Raw genomic sequence first — 20,095 nt, forward strand, 5'->3', positions numbered from 1 at the left:
TAGCAGCCATGGAGCCGGTCATGCATGGCCTCCCTACCTCCTTAGATGTCCACTACCCCATGGTTGACAACCAAAACTCCCTTGTATGTCTCGTCAACATCTCTCCACCTAGACCCGCTTTTCTGCCCTGGCTCAAGCGCGTTCTTCGCAGGCACCTGGGCATCATGGTGTCCGGTTCACCGGCAGTGCGGTGGGGACTGTCTTTGTAGTTTTCCAGAGGGAATCCGAGCAGGTAGCCGCTATGCGGGCTAGCCCTATCTGCCTGGATAACCGCTCAATCTGGATCCTCCCTCACAATGCAGGCGACAACGCCTTCTCTTTCTCCTACCGCCACGTGGTGAGCCTCTCCTTGGAGAAGATGCCCCTGGAGCTGTGGAACAGACGTGGGGTGGCTGCCAGCATCGCCGGCTTCGCCAACCTGTTCAGGCTTGAGCACGCTTGCCTTCATGGCAGCGAGTTCTCTTGCATTTTTGTGCTCGTCAAGGTTGAAGTGCTGCACCACATCCTGCACCATCTCACCTTCCATCGCATTGACGGCAACGGCATCTAAGCTGACGTTATCATCAATGAGATCTGGGATGTGGCCCGCTCGCTCGGTGCTCCCACTGCTCCCCCGCACCCGGCCGGCCAGGTTGGGGAGGAGGGAGCTGGTGGCTCTCGCCATCCTACGATGCAGCGGCAAGGTCACGCCCATCCAAGGCCCTCGCTGGATCTCCCGAAGGGTGGGGAGGGCATGGCGGACAGGGCGTTTCGGGCCTTCTTGCACCCGCACATGGCTTCGGTGGGTGACAGTCTCGCTATGCTCAAGATCGCCGTCAAGCCCAAGATGATCAAGCAAGCTGCCTTCACCATCCCTACCATGGCGCAGCTCGAGCACGAAGATGAGATGCGCCCTGTCTTCACTCCTCATTGCTAGCGGCTGATGTGCGTGTCCCGCGCGTCACGGTCTCCTTCGATGTTGATGAGCTGCGCTTCTCCTTCTCCCTGGAGCTTAGTAGCCATCGGGTGGTTCATGGCTCCATCCCAGTACGGCTAGTGGTGGTGGATGATGGCTACTTTCCATGCCTCAACTACCTCTCTGAGCTGCTGGCATGCGAAAGCTGCAGATCACTCCTTTTCAAATTTCTGCCTAAACTGATCGATGGCAGCTTATGCTCTCGCACGATGCTCCTGCTCCCTTCGGTGGAATGCAAGTATCCACCAAAGCCCAATGTGCCTGCCGGCCTGCTTCCTATGGTTGGCCCGCTGCTCTCTTCCAAGGACGACGCCTTTCTCCCAGCTGCGGCCTACTTCCCAGACCAAGCCCATCTGCAAGCCCACCAAATCCTTACCACACGGCCAGTTTGCTCTCGGCCTGCCAGCCGTACTCCACGCCCAGAGCCTGGGATCCTTCCATATGGTCAACTCTCGCTGGTGGCTGCGACTGATCTCAAGCATGGCGCATGCGCCGCTCTTCCTCCGCATGTCGCCACGGTCTTCTGCAGCTGCCGTGATCCGCCCCAGGCGCCTACTGCTGCCGACCTCCGTGCCTCGCTGCCCACTCTGCTGCTGCTGGCCGCTCCCAAGGCGGCTCCCCCCACCCTTGCACCTAGGCCAGGCAGGTTTTCGATCTTAATTTGGAGCCTGTCGCCCCGCCGGCGATGGGGGAGGTGTCGGAGGCCTCGGATCTACCGGGGTGCAAGCAGATGCATCCGGCCCTGCTGTCGTCCAGCCGGCAAGGGGCTGGCCCTTCCCCTCGACGCAGCCCACGCATCAGGCGGGCGTATGACGGTGTTCGGATGGGCTCCGTCGAGCGAGCTTCCAAGCGGAAGGCGGCGGCAGCTGATTCTGGCTCTAGCTCGGGTGGTAGCGCCACTCGCCGATCCAGCTCTTCAGTTGCTCGTCGCAAGAAGGCAAAGGCGGTGGCTGGGCTCCTCGAGCTGCCACTGGTGGCGACCCCATCACCGTTGACCAGGGGAAAACTCAAGCTGCTTGCTGAGCAATGCGACCTCAATGCAACTGCCATCTTCGACGAAGTCCAAGCCCGTGCTACATCTTCTGGAGCGGTGGCCTCTTCTGCTACTTCCAGCTCCTATGCATCTTCAGTGTGTGTCCTCGACTACACATATGTGTAGTCTCTCATTTGATGCCATGTTTTATCCTAGGTTCAGCATGGTTAGGTGTCTATCTATCTTCAGTATGTTGCTGCTAGGTGGCGGTGCTAGCCGGCCAGTTTCTGTTCTACAGCTATGCTGCTTCGTTCTTTTGGGGTCTGTCAGTTTTAGCATCCTCGAGTCTGTATCGTGTCGTCAGTGTCTGTTTTGTGCTTGTTACCTGGCCTCAAAAGCGCTTTCGATGCTTATCTTAGTATGCTTTCTGTTGATCATGCATGGATGCCTCTGTTCTTCTTGCTTGGGTTGTGTTCTCCCATTTCCCTCATGAAGATTCCGAACTAGAACGTGCGCAGCCTTGGTGACGATGATAAGTGCTCTTTGGTGCATGATTCTTTAACCTCTTCCTGTCCCAGTGTTGTTTGTCTGCAGGAAACAAAGCTTGCAGCACTCTCCTCGTTCAAGTTGAGATCCTTTCTGCCTGCTTTTTGCAATGATCATGCGTTTACACCATCTGAAGGAACTGTTGGGCACATTTTGGTAGCCTGGGACACTCGATGCTTCACCAGGCAAGTTATTGCAACACACCAGTACCACGTGACTGTCAAACTGACTTCTACAACATCAGCAAGTTCTCTCTTACTTACTGTTGTTTATGCACCATGCATGAACTCTGAAAGGAGTCAGTTCTTTGAGGCTGTTGCTAGCGTTGCTGCTGAGTCCGACACCCCATGGATCATCCTGGGTGACTTCAACATATACCGCTTCGCGCATGAAAAATCTTGAGGCCACATTAACTGGACTCTTATGGAGACGTTCAATGCTTGGATCAGAGAGCTTGGGATGGAGGATATCCAGGTTGATAACATACTGTTCACTTGGTCCAACAAGAGATCTTCCCCCACGATGGTTAAGCTGGATCGGGTGCTGGTGAATGCTGCTTGGGGTTATATTTCGCACAGACTTCTGCCTCTGTTGTGCCTGCTACCACCTCAGACCACACCCCCATTGTTATTCAGTTTCGTACTGAAGCAGTCAAAAGTTGCTTATTCAGGATGGAGAACCACTGGCTGCATATGGAGGAGACTAGGCATATTATACAAGATGGTTGGTCCAGGGGCTGCAGAACCATCCTTTCATCAGTGTCTGTCATCAACTTTAAAATGAGAAGAGTTCGTGTTGCTTTACGACAATGGAGTAGACGCCGGCCTAGTCTTAAGTTACTAATTGAGAACAATAAACATGTAGTGAGCTTCATATGTGCTGTTGAGGAGAGAAGGTCTTTGTCACTGTTGGAAGTGGTACTCCGGGAGTTCGCGTCTGCTAAGGCAGAGTAGTTGATTTTGTGGCAGGCTGCTATGTGGAAGCGAAGGGCCAAGCTTAGATGGTGTGTGTCTGGGGATGAGAACTGCAAATTTTTCCATGTGGCAGCCAATAGTCAGGAACGTCGTAACAAAGTCAGGGTTCTTGTTGATGCCGGGGTGCACCACTACCAGAATTGTCAAAAGATTCAGTTAGCAACTGCGTATTTCGCCAACATTTTGGGCAGCCTGCTCCCTCACAACCCACGGTCCAGCTGTCTGACTTGTATAACCCCGTGGATCTGTCTGAATTGGTTAATGTCTTTTCCTGGGTTGAGCTGGTTCGTGCCATCGATATGTCACCAAATAATAGAAGTCCGGGGCCGGACGGGTTCACAAATGAGTTCTATAATGATTTCAAGCACCTGCTTAAGGATGATCTGCTCAAGTTCTTCGGGGATTTCCATGCAAATCAAGTTGCTCTGGATGGTATCAACACGGCTTATATAACCTTGCTGCCCAAAGTGGAGTCGCCGATGGAGATGCGGGATTTCAAGCCTATATCTCTGGTGCATAGCGCCCCTAAACTGGTGTCCAAGGTGTTGACATGCAGGCTACAGCGTTGCATTCCAGGTTTAGTGCACTCACTGCAGTCTGGGTTTTTGAGAGGAAGATCCATTGTGGAAAAATTTTCTTTGGCAACGAAAATGACCCAAGCAGTGCATAAAAGGAGGGCACCAGTGATTGCTTTGAAGTTGGACTTACGCAAGGCTTTCGATTCGGTCAGATGGGATTGCCTCACCCAGGTTATGCAAGCCAGGGGTTCCCCCCCCCTTGTGGGTGCAGTGGATCCATGCTCTCCTCTCCACTGGATGATCGAGAGTGTTGATTAATGGGGAACCAGGGGATCCCATCTTGGCAAAGCGGGGTTTTCGGCAGGGAGACTCCCTATCGCCCTACCTCTTCATTCTGGTAGCTGACATCTTGCAACGCTTGTGCTGTTGGCATTTCCAGAATGGTACCTTGATGCACCCACTTGGTTCCCACGGCTTCTTCCCGGTTTTGCAATATGCAAACGATACACTGATCATTTTCCGCGGTGAGGTGGAGCAAGCTAGAGTCATTAAGAATATCCTCGCTGCCTTCTCTGCGTTCTCAGGGCTGACTATCAACTTTCACAAAAGCACTATGGTGCTTGTTTGTGTGCAACAGGAAGTGGCTGCAGAGATTGCCAGCATCCTGGGCTGCCCGGTCTCCTCCTTTCCCTGCACTTACCTGGGGATGCCCCTCTCCTTGCACAAGATCAAGCATGGTATGCTGCTTCCGGTTATCCACAAAGTTGATCGCCGTCTCTCTGGTTGGCTGGCCACGTTCCTCTCTTGGGGTGGCAGACTCACTCTCGTTAACTCCGTTCTGTTTGGCATTCCGAGCTACTTCATGACTTGTTTCCAGTGGCCAAAGGAGTCTTTACATAAGTTGGACGCCTTGCTTAGGGCTTTCTTTTGGCAGGGCAAGAATACAGTTAAAGGAGGCCAGTGTCTGATGGCCTGGGATATGGTTACACTACCTCAGGTAAACGGCGGTTTGGGGGTAAGGAACTTGGAGGCCCATAACCAAGCGCTGCTATGTAAGTTTGTAGCTAAAATTCTCCAGTCCTCCGATATACCCTGCTTCAAGTGGTTTGCCTCCCAATATTGCAAGGATTCTTTGCCTTTCAAGAGTCACCACAAAGATACTGCTATTTGGAAGGGCCTCAAGAGCTACATCCCTCTGGTTGTCTCCTCCTCTCGCTGCTCTGTTGGCAGCGGCGCGCACGTCTCCTTCTGGCATGATCGATGGCTAATGCCTAGCAGTTTGAAGCATGCTTTCCCGGCCCTTTTCTCCTTTGCTCGCAATCCAAATTGTTTTGTGCAATCTCAGTTTACAGAAGGTGCCTAGAATGTACATCTGCACCCAAACCTCACACAGGCTGCAACCCAGGACTTGCATCTGCTTCACCAGCTCGTGGATCATGTCAACCTGGATCTCTCAAGTTCGGATGCACGGGTGCCCACGCTTGGAGGAAACATTTTATGCACCAGCTACTTCTACAAGTTGCTCACCTTCCGGGGAGTTCTTTGGGCTCCTGCATTCTGGATATGGGACCATATTATCCCCCTCAAATGTAGAATCTTCTTGTGGTTGGCTTTTTGGGGGCGCCTGAACACCAAGGCTAACATGGTGCGCAAAGGTTGGTCGGCAGTGGCTCCATCTGCTGGTTGTGATGCTTGCCCGGCTCAGGAGACAGCTGACCATCTGCTCCTTCGCTGCCGTCCCGCTGATGCAATATGGAGAAAGCTATCGCTGGCAACGTTGGCTTGTGCGTCACCCAATATTCAGCAGTTTGTTTGTCAGGCCAAGGATCACCTCCAGTCCACAGCCAAGTGGAATGTTGCTTTTGCTGCATGTGCTATCACGCTTTGGCAAGCCAGGAATGATCGGGTTTTCAATGATAAATGCTGGCCGGAGACGTATATCAGGTTTCATGCGGCTAATTTGCTTGGTCTGTGGAGCAACAGGGCTACCAAGCAGTCAGACAAGGACGATCTGGCTTCGTGGATCACCATTCTCAGCAATTAGGGTTTAATGTCTCAGCCTTGTTCCTTCTTCTTCCTCTCTCTTTTTTCCTTTCCTTTTCCTTTCCACTTCCCCTACCTTCTACCTTGGGCTGCTTGTGGCCCTGCACCTGGGTGCACTTCACAAGTTTTGTAGTAACTGTCAACTGCAGGCTTTTGCCTCTTTGAAATATAAGGTCGGCTGCGCGCCACCTTTTACTTTCAAAAAAAATCCAGTGGGCAGTGGCTATCACCTGTTCCAACGGGATCAGCTACGGTTCGATTCCTAGTGGGCCAAACTGTTAGGCCAGGCTTACTCTGGTGCGAAAATTATTGCTCGTTCTATCCACTCTCGCCTCACATGGCCGCTAGGCGCGCTACTGCCCTGTCTCCTTTCACCCTACACCCATCGTACAGCAGTCCGAGACCGAGCACTAGGATACGGCAGTGGCGGAGGCAGGGATGCTTAAATTATGATGTTGATGGAGCCCGGTCGCAATGAACAGTACAAAATTACCACTGTTCACATGTATTGTAGCATTCATGATGTTAGGGGAGGGCCCCGGCTGGCGACCGCCTGCCTCCGCCACAGCACCACTGATCATACGGGCTAGGCCATAGCTTAGGTACACCATGCCTTTGGGACAGCATACGTACCATACAACACACACAGACATGACGCGCACCACGTCCGAGACTCGTCCTATGCATGTGTACTAAGCATAGCAATAAATTAGAAGTCCATCAATGTTAGCTAGAGATACATCATCAATGGGTCGGTATCCAAATACTTTATAATATCACACAAGCATAATTGTTTCGGCTCTCATGTATCCGCCTTTAAATGTTAGGCTTATATGAGAGGTTTGAATATTCGGCTCACACTTTCTACACCTCTTTATTATAGCATCTACAACAGTTTGCATGTTAAATTGTTGGTACAACCATCCACGTCAGCAACCAACAGCACATCATACAAGCTTTTCTAAGGATCGTATGTTAAGCTGTATGTAAAAAAAAAAAGATATATACCAAACGGGCCCACTCAATGCCGAAGAAACAAACGGGCTTGTCTCGGAGCTTGTGCCTGAAGCGTTGGTTCAGCATCATACGACGCCACTCTCTTTCTGCTATTATTACGTGACATGTCATCAAAACAATCTATGTGGCAAAATTACCAACGATCATCATACGGCTGTTGGAGATGCCCTTAATGGATAGGACTAGATGTTGCCAAGATGGCGGCTTCAGACATATTGATGTATTATTTTATAGTCTTTATGAATAATTAATAAAGTGGTTGCATGCATCTTTCATATGCAAAGGCCGGAGGTCATCCTCTTTTTCTTAAAAAAAACTGTTTCGGCTCTCCTGTCGAGGGCAACTAGAACCCATGCCGCCACCGAAGAAGGAGCCCGTGCAGGGGACTGGAAAGGTGCGGCAAGACCCCTCCCTGGCTCGAACACAAAGGCGACGCCTATCGATGGTGGACGAGGGGGCAAGTCATGTGGCGGTGGTGTTGGTCGTGCTACTTGGCCGTGAGGGCGGCAAAGAGTGCGACTGGGCGAGAGTCCGTGGCGGGGAAAGTACCAGGTGATACCAGCCCTTATATGCTACCATGATACCAACTTTAAAAATTCAAATTTGAACTTGTCAAAAATTTCTGAAAAAAATCATGGATGTTCATGACATACGTCGACAACCCCTAAAACAATTAGATCAAAAATCGAAATATACATGAAGAAACAAAAGAGACAAATTCAGATGTGAATACTGTCATTTTTGCTTTTGTCTTCGTTTGACACTATTCAAGAAGGATTTGTCTTTTTTGCTTTTGTTTTCGTTTATACCAGCATATAAGGGCTGGTACCACCTGATACTTTCTTGTCTGTGGCGAGATCTGACAAGAGGCGAGTAATATAACCCGGGCAAGGTCCGACTGGAGGCGTTGTCCCTCGCCTAGATCTAGATATTTGGTCCGCTTAGTTTACCTCAACATCATCTATGGTTTGGTCATTTTGGCTTTATTAATTGAGAGTGGAACTTTTTAGCCTTTTATCTAATAAAGAAAATTTCCAGACAGATGGATCACATTTCCTAGTTGCAGCATGAGTGGATAACTTACAAAAAAATCTAGCCCTCGACTCCTCCTTTTGTATTTGTTTTTTATAAAATAAGATTGTCTTCGAAAGTTAGGCCTCTTTTGGTTCATAGGATAGGATTATCATAGGAATAGGAATCTTGTAGGAAATGAGATGACATGTATCTCAAATCCTATGAGTAGGAATAGGAAACAAGATGTCATTTGGTTGACACCAAAGAAATTTTTCCATTGAGTCTAGGCTCTTTTTTATTTTCCTATGAAATGTGGAGGATAGGAACCAATCCTATGTAGGAATAGGAATCCATTCCTATGAACCAAAGGGCTCTAAAGGAAAAAATCCTATAAAAATCCTATCCTCTAGAATTCCTATGAAATTCCTCTAAACCAAAGGAGGCCTTAAATTAAGAGTTAGCTTGTTGTTATTGTCTCCAGTAAATGAGGCGGTACGACATGCACAGGAGTAGGCCATCGTGTTGACGTGTTACTATACTAAAAAGCCTGGTGCACTCCTAGCCCTGTGTCCTAGTGATGTCTCATATACAGTATAATTGGTGTACAGTGTACTGCTTTGAATGAGACAACATGAAAATAAAAAAAACGATTTTAATGCGGGAAAATTTAGCAGCCAGTATCAGCCATGTGATACGAGTGCCGTGCAATGCGTGTCATTGTAACTGTAGCAATGAATGAGGGACGAGTATCTCTGGTTTCATGTCATTGTGGCACAGCGTGCAAGCGGAGGCAATAGGCCAGAGAGGCCGCATCGCGAGCGTGCCCGCATGTCAGCCAATGCATGCAGACGCATGTTTGTGTCGTAGCGGTGGCCTCACCGATGCTCTCCATCGCCACGCCGGCTTATAAAAACACCACCACCACCGCTGCTGTGCGACACTCTCATACCTCTTCCCTCTCAGCCAGCACACAATGAACCGCGGACGACCGCCGATTCGTACACGTAACAGCATCCACAGTGTGTGATATTTCCGCCTCTAAGCCCGCCTCCAAGCGTGTAGCAGCTGTCTCTATACACTGCACGTTGCTGCCTTTAAGCTAAAAACACTAGCATCGACGCTAGCGTAAGAGGCTGCCTCCAAGCTCAAAAGCAATGGTCCAGACCCATCGGTCAGCTGGTGCTGCATGTGCTGCTCATCATCCAAACAAGTAAAAACTATTGTTTTTAATTGAAAGGTGGGCTCCATGTTAGAGGCAACAGGCTTGTAAACACATTGCAGCTTCAGACGCTAAGATTAGAGACTCATATATGGGACCCAGCTTAGAGGCTGGGTTGCCTCTATACACTGCTGATGCCTTTAGAGGAAACAAGTGCTGCTGTCCAGGTTGCAATAAATGCTGCATTTGCACCTCCAACCGTAGCATATCTCGACTTTCTTGCAAACCAGGAAAGAGATGAAGACAACAGGGCTCATGTGGACGCAAGCCCCTGGACTTGCAGCGGTCCTTGTGGTGGTACATATCATGGTGTAATAGGAAACTGTTTGGTTGATCTTCCTTATCCGCGTTGTGCCAGCTGCGGTACTCCGGTAAGTTTCCTTCCCGTTCTTTTGCATTGTCATTCGTGTTGTGTTGTTTTGTTTTATATATGCATCCTCTATTTGGAGTGATCGATGCCATACATTTATCAATTGCAGAACCCAGCTTCCTATGACTATAGAATCACTGACATTAGTGTCTGCGATGTTAATCTTTTTTTTTTCTTTTCGAAAAGGAGGAATACCCCCGGCCTCTGCATCTGGTCGATGCATACGGCCACTTTATTAATTATTAGCACAAAACCTTACAAAGTCGTACAACAGTAAGACCAAAGCCACCATCTTCGCAACCTCTGTCGCTACTCCTATCTAACTGATGAAGGGGCACTGATGGTCTGGGCCTAATACCAAACAGACCTCGCAGCCAAACCTAACATCTAAGACCTGAGGTCCCAACCTGGACGTCTACCGGGTATGGGCACCCACCAGTCCGGCGTGCTCCTCAACCAGGCCGCCCGCCGGGTATGAGGCCGCCACAACCACCTACCACATGTCCATCTTCAGAGTTGTACTGTTGTAACGGCCTTGCCCGGTCTCGCTGCCCCGACGCCACCACGACGCCAGACAACGTCGACCTCCTGCGCGTGTCCGTCACCACACATCTGACGCCAAGCCTCCGCTGCTCCATGCCGCCAAGAGCCGCCGCCAAGAATATGTAGAACGAAACACCGCTCCACCGAAGGGAGGCAGCATACCCCCACCCCTCACCTGCAGACCCTTCCATCCGATCCCAATGTTCTTGGCGTCGCCTCCAGGAAGGTTACGGTGCACAGGACGCCGCCGACGCCCGATCCGCATCGGATCTTGGGCTTTCACCCGGACATGGGTTGGAGAGGAGAGATGGTGCCCTCAGCAACGCCCCCAAGGAGGAAAGCGGCGACGCAAAAATCGGCGTCGCCGCTGCCGGTCAGCCTAAGGCAGCCAAGGTTTTCCCCGGACACCGATCTGCTCCACCAGAACACACCGGAGGTGGATCCGGCAAGATCCAAACCGAACCGGGGACTGGGAAGGGATGCATGGAAGGGAGAGGGGCCGCCGCCAAGGACCGGCGCCAGCACGGATCGGGACAGATGTGAGTATACATATGTTTCTGTTTTTCCTTATTTCGAATTACTATTTCTGGTCATTTCTGTGTACATATGCTTATACAATTTCTCTGTGTATGTTTATACTTTGCAGGTACCTGTACTCAGTATGCATGCGCCACGGTAGCCTTGCTGTGCGCCAAGCTCGAATTCACACGATATGAGCATGCCCCTGAATACACCGCACCTCTAGACATGAACAAATTCGTACGGTACTTCCGTAGGTGTTATTACCATGAAGACGCCACCGGGTCTGCCATACCTTTGACATTAAATTACATTTGCGAATTTGGTATACCAATAAGAAATGTTGCTGGCTCTCACTTGCCTCCTGTTGGTCCGGAGTTTAACCTGCGGATTGGAGGTTATTTTCATGTTGATCCTACTGATACCGATTTTATCACCCGCCTCATAGCCTCGGGATTCCCGTTGGTAGGCTTGATAGAGGCAGGTCGCCGTTTCAACCACATTAGAGGTCGGGAAGTTTATGTTACACCACAGGAAGGTACAGAACCAGGAATGTGTCACACCGTGGCCATTATTGGATCAGGGTTAGAGTTAAGGAATGTTAGTAGGCCTGACAACCGCCTCACCCAACCTGTGTACGAGACCTACTTTGTGATCCGGGACTCTTATGGCCCCTATGCCCACGGATCTAGTGCAAGGTCGTTTGCTCATGATGGAGTATCAGTCGGATACGACTTCAATGTTTGGGCCAGCGACCTGCGAGAAGCCTGGGGTGTTTGGAACCCGCAAGGATGTAAGTTCATATGTTTCTAATTGCAGTACAGAACTGACTCTATTTATCCTTCTCATCCCTATTTTGGTTCACTTTTACAGGATGAGGACTCTATGTATTGCCTTGAATAATCTATATGCTGCTCCAAGTCAGCAACTACTATTTCATCCTGTGGGATGTGTTTTAATTATTATTATTGTATCGAACTATTGTCATTTGCTGTAAGAGACCACTTAGGTACCCTACTTTATTAGTGGACATCCTGATGTGTGTTTTAATGATTATTGTACCAGACGATTTATATTTGCTGTAATTTGTTGTAAAAGACCACGTATGTACCCTACTTAATTATTCGAGACGATATCGATCGTGTGTTGTATTCTATCTGTTCTGGTTCCTAGCTACTCCTACCCTACTCTTTTTGGTTCCTAGACTAGATGTATGCAGGTTTGCATATAGCTGATCACAGGGACTCGTCCATCAGTTCGCTGTCTCCTATTGGGAACAAAGCATCAGGAGGTGAGGTCGATTCAACTCGAGCTCCGCGCCACACCTCGCCCATTTCCGATCCGGTGAGACTTATTCACGTCAAAATATGTTTCATGCAAGTCTGTAGTTTAACTCCTTTCTTTGAAGCTTACTTCAAGCTCCTCTCCACGCTGCCGGCCCACGTGTCTTCTCCGGTTCCCCTCTGGCTGAAGCTACCACGAGCGACGTGCAGTGAGTCCCTTATTGTATTGTGAGCATCATATTCGCTAATTGCCATCCTCTCACCATTATTCCCAATCCTTTGCGCTGCAGCTCGCCGTCACCGTTTGTTGCAAGTAGATTGCGGTTCCGCCAGTCCTTCTGACCACTTACCCAGGCGGGATCCGGCTCTTGTGGCTGCCGGCGAAAGCGTCTCCGTGCCGGAGGATCCAATCTTTGTTGCAAGCAAAAATAGAGTCTAGCTTGTTTCCGATGAGCATAGTAAACAAGTAGAGGATTGTAATTTCCTTAATATATATGGTGAGAGGAAATAACTTCATGGCGTAGAGAAGTGTCTTAGTACGTGTGTCTGTTAGTATGAGTTATAGATAAACAGGGATTTCAATTTGGTCATTCACTCATGTAATCAGGTATTTTGAGTGAGATACATCATACATGCATCGTTTAACAATCATTTTATGGTAGACGGATGTGTCCAATCTTGTTTCTTACTCGATTTGTATTTTATGATGTGCTTGTATTCAGTATTGACTGAAGTAATGGTTGACACTACAACTCACATTTTTTATACTTTTAAGAAAAGCCGCTCGCCAGTAATATCAATTTGTCGATTGTTGTGATTGTTTTCGTAACTTAAAATTTGGCTTATCGGGGTTTTCATTTTGATTATTCTTCTAGCTAGAGAATGAGTAGTTCTTGGTACAGCTGCCTGAATAAAGCAATGATATTTTTCCTCTGTTTCTAAATATAAGTCTTTTTAGAGATTCCAATATGAAATACATACGAAGTAAAATGAGTGAATCTACACTCTAAACTACATCTATTAAACACATTCAGCTGTGCATGAAGGGCGCACGCTGGTGATGTCCACGTGGGCAGCCTAGGAACAATGCATCGATTTGGGTAGCGAGAGAGAAAAAAACGCAGCGATACATCCATCGACTGCAATCGGATTAGCTAGAAGACAAAAAGAAATCCCCGATTGCTTCCTTCGCTGCCCCTCTCTCCTGTTTCTCTTCTCTGGATTCCCCAAGCCAAAGCCAGCCGCCGCCGACTTCCCAACCCCGGCCTCCACTCCACCGCCGGCGGCCTCTCCCCCTCTCCCTGGACGCATATCCACTCGAGCAGCACAGCCCACGGTCAGATCCGCCCCTCCGTCCTCGCGCCAGAAACCCTAGCCGTCCGGCGATGGCGACCGACCGCAGGCACAGGCCTCGACGACGGTGGTATGCTATCAATCCCTTCTCTCCTTCTTCTTCTTCTTCTTCTTCTTCTTCTTCTTCTCTGACCCCGTCTTGTCTCATCTCTGTACATAGGCGCCACGGAGCGGAGCTTCCTCTGCCCGGGACGCCGCTCATGTGCTCGTCAAGGTCCGCTGCTCCTTCCTCCAGTCCCAGACCCAGGATAAGCAGCAGCAGCATGAAGGTACGACCCTCTCTCTTGATTTCCTCTTATTCCCTCCCTTTCCTTTCCCTAAGGCATGGGATTTGCTTTCCTTGGTAGGTGCACGCATCTCCTCCTCCCTGCCATTTGTTGTGTTGCTCCATGAGCATACCTTTCTATAGTAGAGATCTAATAAGCTTCTGTTGATTTTTTCAGAGGAAAAAAGTTACGTTTGCTTGACCATATCTATCCTTTTAGTGAACTTTAAAACAGGCTATTCAAGCAGGAGTATGTGTAGACATATTTGTTGTAACTGATGAATACACCGATTTGGCTTCGTCGAAGTGTTAAAGTATTTAAAGTGGTGGCTCATTATTCTCTATGCAAACTCGGATGATTCCACACTTGACCAGGACATGTGAGCTTGATCTTATGATTCCTCTGTATTTTATTTCTGAAATTGCCCTGCGTAGGTTCCTGATAAGATGTCAAATTCCACCGCCTAGGTTCCTGATAAGATGTGAATGGTCTTTTCCTCATTGCCTTGCCTTTTCTTATGAACAGGTGTCGCCTGTTGAGTAGATCCTATGCATTTGGTTGTGTTCTCAGGCTGAGAACATCACAAGATTTCGATCCTAGCCACTCTGTAAGCCTTCAAGCTACCCGTATTCACATTATCTGTAGGATCAAATCCCATGTCTGTCACCGTAAAAAGTGTTTAACCCACCTTGGGTGCCACTGACCTGTTAGGTCTGGACCCACATGCCATTGATGCAATAGTGGCATAACTGTTTCGAAAAATTGCAGTGACAGATAAGGATTTAACACTTAACCATACCATCTAATTTTTAATGTATCCATCTTTTTGCAGTATGGCCATTTCTTGCCTGATCCTCAATATGAAAATGTGCAACATATTAACTGCTGTGATTCAATTCAGATTGTCATAGGTAATTCGCATAATGGACTGTCATAAATAATTTGCATCATGTTGTACCAACAGCCAAAGGGAGTGCATGGTTCTACTAGCTTATTTGTGTTCGAGCCTCCAACAGGCTATGGATGCCCCAAGATTTGAAGCGTGAGTAACTTTTTTGTGTCGACTGAATTCTTTTGTTACAATCATCAGTGGAGATTTCTAAAAAAATATATGGATTGGTAAGACTAAGTTCGAATATCATATTTAATGGGTCATAATTTCTTATTCCAAAAGCAGATGTTACACAAAAATACATGAGTTCATGGGGGAGCACGTCAATAAGGCTGCTGCATGAGTTCATGTCATCGGCAGTGGCTCGCTCGTCAACAAGGCCGATGAAATCAGGGGGAGCACGAGCGTGTCCGGGGACGGGCACACTTTATGCTTCTTTAATTCACTGCAGCAAAATACTAACAGCATCAACATCGACAGCGTTCGTCACTCCCCTGACGGCGTCTCCGGTACTTTGGCCCCGGATTAATTAGTTGTAGCATCACCATAGATTGCCCTCCTGTAGAGCTATAGAGGTTGGTGTGAGCTCGGTTTGATTTGGCCTGGTTTTGATGTCTACTGCATGCAGGTGCCAAAGGTGTCCGATCGAACTCAGTTGGAGGCCAAACAGGTTCGGCTCTCGGACATGCCATCAATAACGCTCGATGACACCGATACGCAGACTGTAAGTTTACCCCCTCAGCCCATATTGGTGTGAGACACCCTGCATTTACATGATATTGCTAGGAACGCGTGCAAATTGCATAATTTGTTATACATGCTTACTTGATCACCGATGTGCTGTTAATTGGACCTCAAGAATAGAGATGACACCTTACCATAGGCAGCTCTTAATTATGTGCGCGTTAATTCAATTCTGAAAGTTGATTCAAGTCTATAGTGCTTCAAGTAGATTCATAGAAGCAATTCCGTTAGTATGTGAACAAAAACCTCATCTTATATGTGTGGCCGGAGTTGCAGAATATGAATAGGGGAATGATCATAGATGCCAACACCTACAGTGTGATTTATCTTGATAGAGGTGCAATGGATTCGTAAGTAGTTTTGATGTTTTTTCTAGATAGCTCAAGTACTTAAGCTTCTGCAGTCATGAAAAACAAAAGAAGGGACCAGTAGTCAGGTTCCATTAATCCTTCTATAGGTGTTCTCTTTGATGCCTTTCCCCCTTCATTACCATGACAATGATGCTTTCTCTGTTAACCTTCTCGGTGGTGTTGGGCGCTGTGCTCTTGACCTTGAAAGTGTATTTGCAACTTTACTCATAATACCTTTGTGTGATAGTGAGGCAATTTAGTTGCATGCCTTCAGTTACAAAAAAAGTCCTTGAAATAAAAAAGAAAGAAAAAGTAACAAGAGTTGTTGAAAATACGAATGGGTCATCAATGGTCATAGAACAGGAGAGCAATTTGAATGGACAATGGAAACATTTGTAAAAGAAGCAGCTAAACGGAGGCCGCTCGCCCAGAGTGTCTCGGAGGAGGATGTCACACTGATTACGAGTCGAGGGACTAGTCGAGACTAGTCGACAGACTAGTCTATGAGTCGCAACTTGAGTGTCGACTACAAATCTCGTGTAGACTACTTGGTGTAGTCGAGCAGTCGACAGACTAGTCTGGACTAGTCGAGCTATTTGAGTCGAGCGACTCAAAATTTTGAGGGGATAAGTCACCCAGCCTGGCCGGAGCTCGTGCTCGGGCGGCAGCCATGGCCGTGACATGTAGGCGCGCGCGGCCCTGAGACGAGAGAGAAGGAAGAGAGATAGAGGAGAGGAGAGGAGGAGGCATGGAGGTGGTCGGCGGCAGCGGCAGGGGCCGGTGGAAGGCAGCTGGAGGCGCGGGTCACGCACGCGTGCTCCCGTGTGTGATGGTGCTGGCGGCGGCAATGGGATCGATCGGGAGCTAGGGTTCCAGTGACGGGAGCTAAGTAGGCTGGCCACTTGGGCCCAAATGGGCCAGCTGGGGGGTGTTGTGTGGTGCTGGGCTGGGCCTGGCGAGCGTTGCCCAACACTTCTGGTTTTATTGCATACTGTACTGTTTATATATACTACTACTAGTAGTTATTAACAATAGTTGAGTACTACAGTACCATGTCGACTAGTCCAGCACTAGTCTAGACTAGTCACGATTAGTCTATGAGTCTCAACCTCGGAACGACTCGTCGACTCGTAAACCTTGGGATGTCACTGCCGCTGGATTGGCGGATGACTACTTCTCGGTGGCGTATGGATGTCGCACTGTATGGATCTTGATCTGTAGTTGGATAGTTCCTGACCTCATTCTAGGAGGCTGATTGGAGCCTGGTACTTCACTTTTTTCCTTACTGATAAATGCTCATGTTCATTAATTTGGTAATGCTCATGACATTGCACATGAGTTGCTGCGAGCCAAGCGATAGAAAAGTTTGAAACTAATGCTGCAGTTGATGTTTCTTTTTGTTCTTCTTCATGACATTTTTTTGGGTTCAGCATGTTGATAAGAACTACTCCCTCTGTTTCCAAATATAAGTCTTTTTAGAGATTTCAATGTGGACTAGATACGGATGTATATAGACGGATTTTAGAGTGAGATTCACCCATTCCACCGTATGTAGTCCATATTGAAATCTTCTAACAAGACTTATATTTAGGAACGGAGGGAGTACTTTGTTTGTAGTCTTTGTACAACCTGCTTTGTTCAGAAGAATGTTCTATCAGGCAACCATGTCTGATATGTTCACATGACTTCTTTCATGTGGCCGTTCCTCACATTCCTTTGCTTCCAAGTTCCAACTATTCCAGTCAGCTGCAATGAAGCCCTCCATAGAGAAGGGTTTGCAGATAATGATCTTGGCATCCCAGATAAGCAGGTCGGGGACAAAGCCAGTGCCGAGGGGGATTTCAATGGATCACCAACACGAGAAACTGAAATGGCAGGACCAGAAAAGATGGTCCCAGATCTCACTGCAGCAGGATGTGCAAGAACACATCAATGATCATCTGTGAGACTAACACTGAAATTTTGTTGATGGAGCATTAGCTCTGCTATTTAGCTTCTAGAGTACAATGACTTGTACGTACAACTATAACAGCTAGCAGCATGGTTTATCCCCTTCTGGTTCTACTATTTCTCTAGAGTGATGGCATAGGAAGAGCATGTGTATATGTTGAGGTTAGTCTTCTGAAACTAATGCTGCAGATGTTCTTTGTAGACTCAGCATGTGTATTTATTTTATTTTTACTTCTTTGTGACGTTTGTTGGTTTGGCATGTGGATAAGTTTTTTTTTAGTTTATGACTTCTTTCATATCAGCATTTTTTATGCTGAGCTGTAGATGTCAAATATTATCGATCCATGCATCTTATTTGCTTTTTGTCGTCAGTTAATCGACTGACAGAGGAGAAGTATACCATACCCAGGAATCAGCATTGGCATAGTCCAATGTACAATTTAGTTCCAATCAAAAAGCTTGCATTCTTGAGATTTCAGCCTGCTTTTGCAGTGATTCATTCAGTTTGTGTCCTTGACGGAATCACAAACTAAAAAGGAAACAGATTACTAGATCAGACGTGGAAGGGGAAAAGCAATCGCCAATCAGAAGCAAATCCATACGCCAACTCGAAGCAGCAAAAATTGGACTAATATAAAGTACCCAGCTTTCAGAGATTGGACGCCGAGATTAGTACACACAAAAAGTACGGGCAACTTAGTACATGCCCAGGTTACAAATATTGAGTTTGATTTTTAAGAAGAGCAAATCTCCAAGTATACTCCAAGCTACTGAGCCAACCAGAGCAGATCAATCTACAAGCAATCTTAGCTACCGACCCAACCGGAGCCCAGGTGTCATAAGTATATTCCTTGTCCCCTTATCATCATTAATATACACCAACTCTATAATCCAACTCTCCATACAACATCCTTCAATATCCTTACGAACAATGTGGTACTTGCCATGCATATACATAAAATCGTCAGCAATTTTGAACTTCTGGACAAGTAAAATCAGTTAATTATGAAATTTATCATCATCAATTTTGAACTTCTGGACAAAGAAACAAACAAGAAAAGTACACGCCACACATAAACAAAGGAAAAAAAAGAAAAAGAAGAATAAGACCAGTGCAAGCAAGACATACACCAAGAATACTGTCTACATGGAAGTCCTGACCAAATACGTAATGCAACTTTTTTAAATTTCAGTTTCTAATTCTATGTTAATATAAAACAAACTTAAGCATTTATGTTACACATTGCATTACTAATTTTTAAACTTAAATTCATTAATTGGATTCTATAGAACGATCCAACTGTTAACTTCGGACCTAGAATTCAGTAAGTACTACTTGATTGTCCCGAAGGCGGATGTCTTCGTGTACTCAACCGGTAACTCATTCATGGAAATAGTGTTCCATTTTTTTACGAAAATGTTAACTTTTATTAAAAATAAGAAAATTACGAAAATTAACCTAATTATCGATGTTTATTTAAATTGGACATAAAAATGATGCAACAAGTATCGTGATGCTAACAACAACTGTTTGTTTGCTAACAATCGAGGACTAATGTGTGTGGGCGTATGAAGATGGCCGCACGAGACGCTTCGAGGTGCTGCAGCAATACAAGTGCGCACAACTTCGTGTCAACCCCTAGTATACATCAATATGGACTATATAGACAAATTGCAAGGATTAATTCTGGTAGTGGTAGATAGATAAATTGCAAAACTAAATAAAAGTAAATATATTACAGCAAGGTATTTAGGGTTTTAGTAATATGATGTGAATGGACCCGGGGACCATAGCTTGCACTAGAGGCATCTCTCTCATGAGCATAGTAATGGTGGGTACACAAATTACTGTTGGGTAATTGATAGAAAAGCGCATAGTTATGATGTTATTCATGACATGATCAGTACATAGGCATTACGTCCGTGACAAGTAGACCGAAACGATTCTGCATCTACTACTATTACTCCACCCCTCAACCGCTATCTAGCATGCATCTTGGTATTAAGTTCATATCAAACAATGTAATGCTTGAAGCATGATAACATACTGTGGACAAAAAGACTAATCAATATGATCAAATCCCATCGTTATGATCAATATGATCAAATCAATATGATCAATATGATCAAAGTCGTGGTCCTAAGACTGACAGTAGAAAGGGGGGTAGGTATGGAGAGGCAAGATCTCAGCTATGATGTGATGGGGAACGTTGCAGAAAACAAAAATTTTCCTACTCGTTTCACCAAGATCATCTAGGAGTTCATCTAGCAACGAGTGATTAGATGCATCTACATACCTTTGTAGATTGCGCACGGAAGCGTTCAAAAGAACGGTGATGATGTAGTCGTACTCGACGTGATCCAAATCACCGATGACCAGCGCCGAACGGACGGCACCTCCGCGTTCAACACACGTACGGGACGGGAGACGTCTCCTCCTTCTTGATCCAGCAAGGGGGAAGGAGAGGTTGATGAAGATCCAGCAGCACAACGGCGTGGTGGTGGATGCAGGGCGTCACAGCAGCAGGGCTTCGCCGAGACTACGAGGGAGAGACGTAACGGGGGG

The 20,095-nt window shown here is 47.2% G+C and overlaps 1 protein-coding gene and 1 long non-coding RNA gene across 8 annotated transcripts; both read left to right on the forward strand.

Moving 5' to 3' along the window:
• The first annotated feature begins 10,078 nt into the window (after positions 1–10,078).
• LOC119324274 lies at positions 10,079–12,635 on the forward strand. Of its 2 annotated transcripts, XM_037598040.1 has the most exons (4): positions 10,079–10,711; positions 10,819–11,484; positions 11,565–12,183; positions 12,265–12,635. In XM_037598040.1, coding segments are annotated over exons 1-3 (918 nt in total). In that variant the 5' UTR covers positions 10,079–10,461; the 3' UTR covers positions 11,567–12,183; positions 12,265–12,635. The 2 variants fall into 2 exon arrangements, with proteins under 2 accessions (XP_037453937.1, XP_037453936.1); XM_037598039.1 differs by having other exon boundaries at positions 10,819–12,183.
• A 501-nt stretch (positions 12,636–13,136) lies between these two features.
• LOC119322483 lies at positions 13,137–17,788 on the forward strand. Of its 6 annotated transcripts, none has more exons than XR_005155653.1 (6): positions 13,137–13,397; positions 13,488–13,972; positions 14,119–14,200; positions 14,426–14,635; positions 14,771–14,994; positions 15,114–17,788. It is a non-coding gene; the product is annotated as an uncharacterized LOC119322483 (long non-coding RNA). The 6 variants fall into 6 exon arrangements; XR_005155654.1 differs by having other exon boundaries at positions 14,495–14,635; XR_005155652.1 differs by having other exon boundaries at positions 14,558–14,635.
• The last annotated feature ends 2,307 nt before the right edge of the window (positions 17,789–20,095 follow it).

The sequence above is a fragment of the Triticum dicoccoides genome, chromosome 6B, assembly GCF_002162155.2.
Source record: "Triticum dicoccoides isolate Atlit2015 ecotype Zavitan chromosome 6B, WEW_v2.0, whole genome shotgun sequence".
NCBI lineage: Eukaryota > Viridiplantae > Streptophyta > Magnoliopsida > Poales > Poaceae > Triticum > Triticum dicoccoides.

Excerpts from the sequence above, each read along its gene's own strand:
- LOC119324274 (XM_037598039.1), top strand. The coding sequence starts at position 10,462 with ATGGGTTGGAGAGGAGAGATGGTGCCCTCAGCAACGCCCCCAAGGAGG. Across the intron at positions 10,712-10,818 it reads CAGCACGGATCGGGACAGAT|GTACCTGTACTCAGTATGCA; the intron begins GTGAGTATACAT and ends TATACTTTGCAG.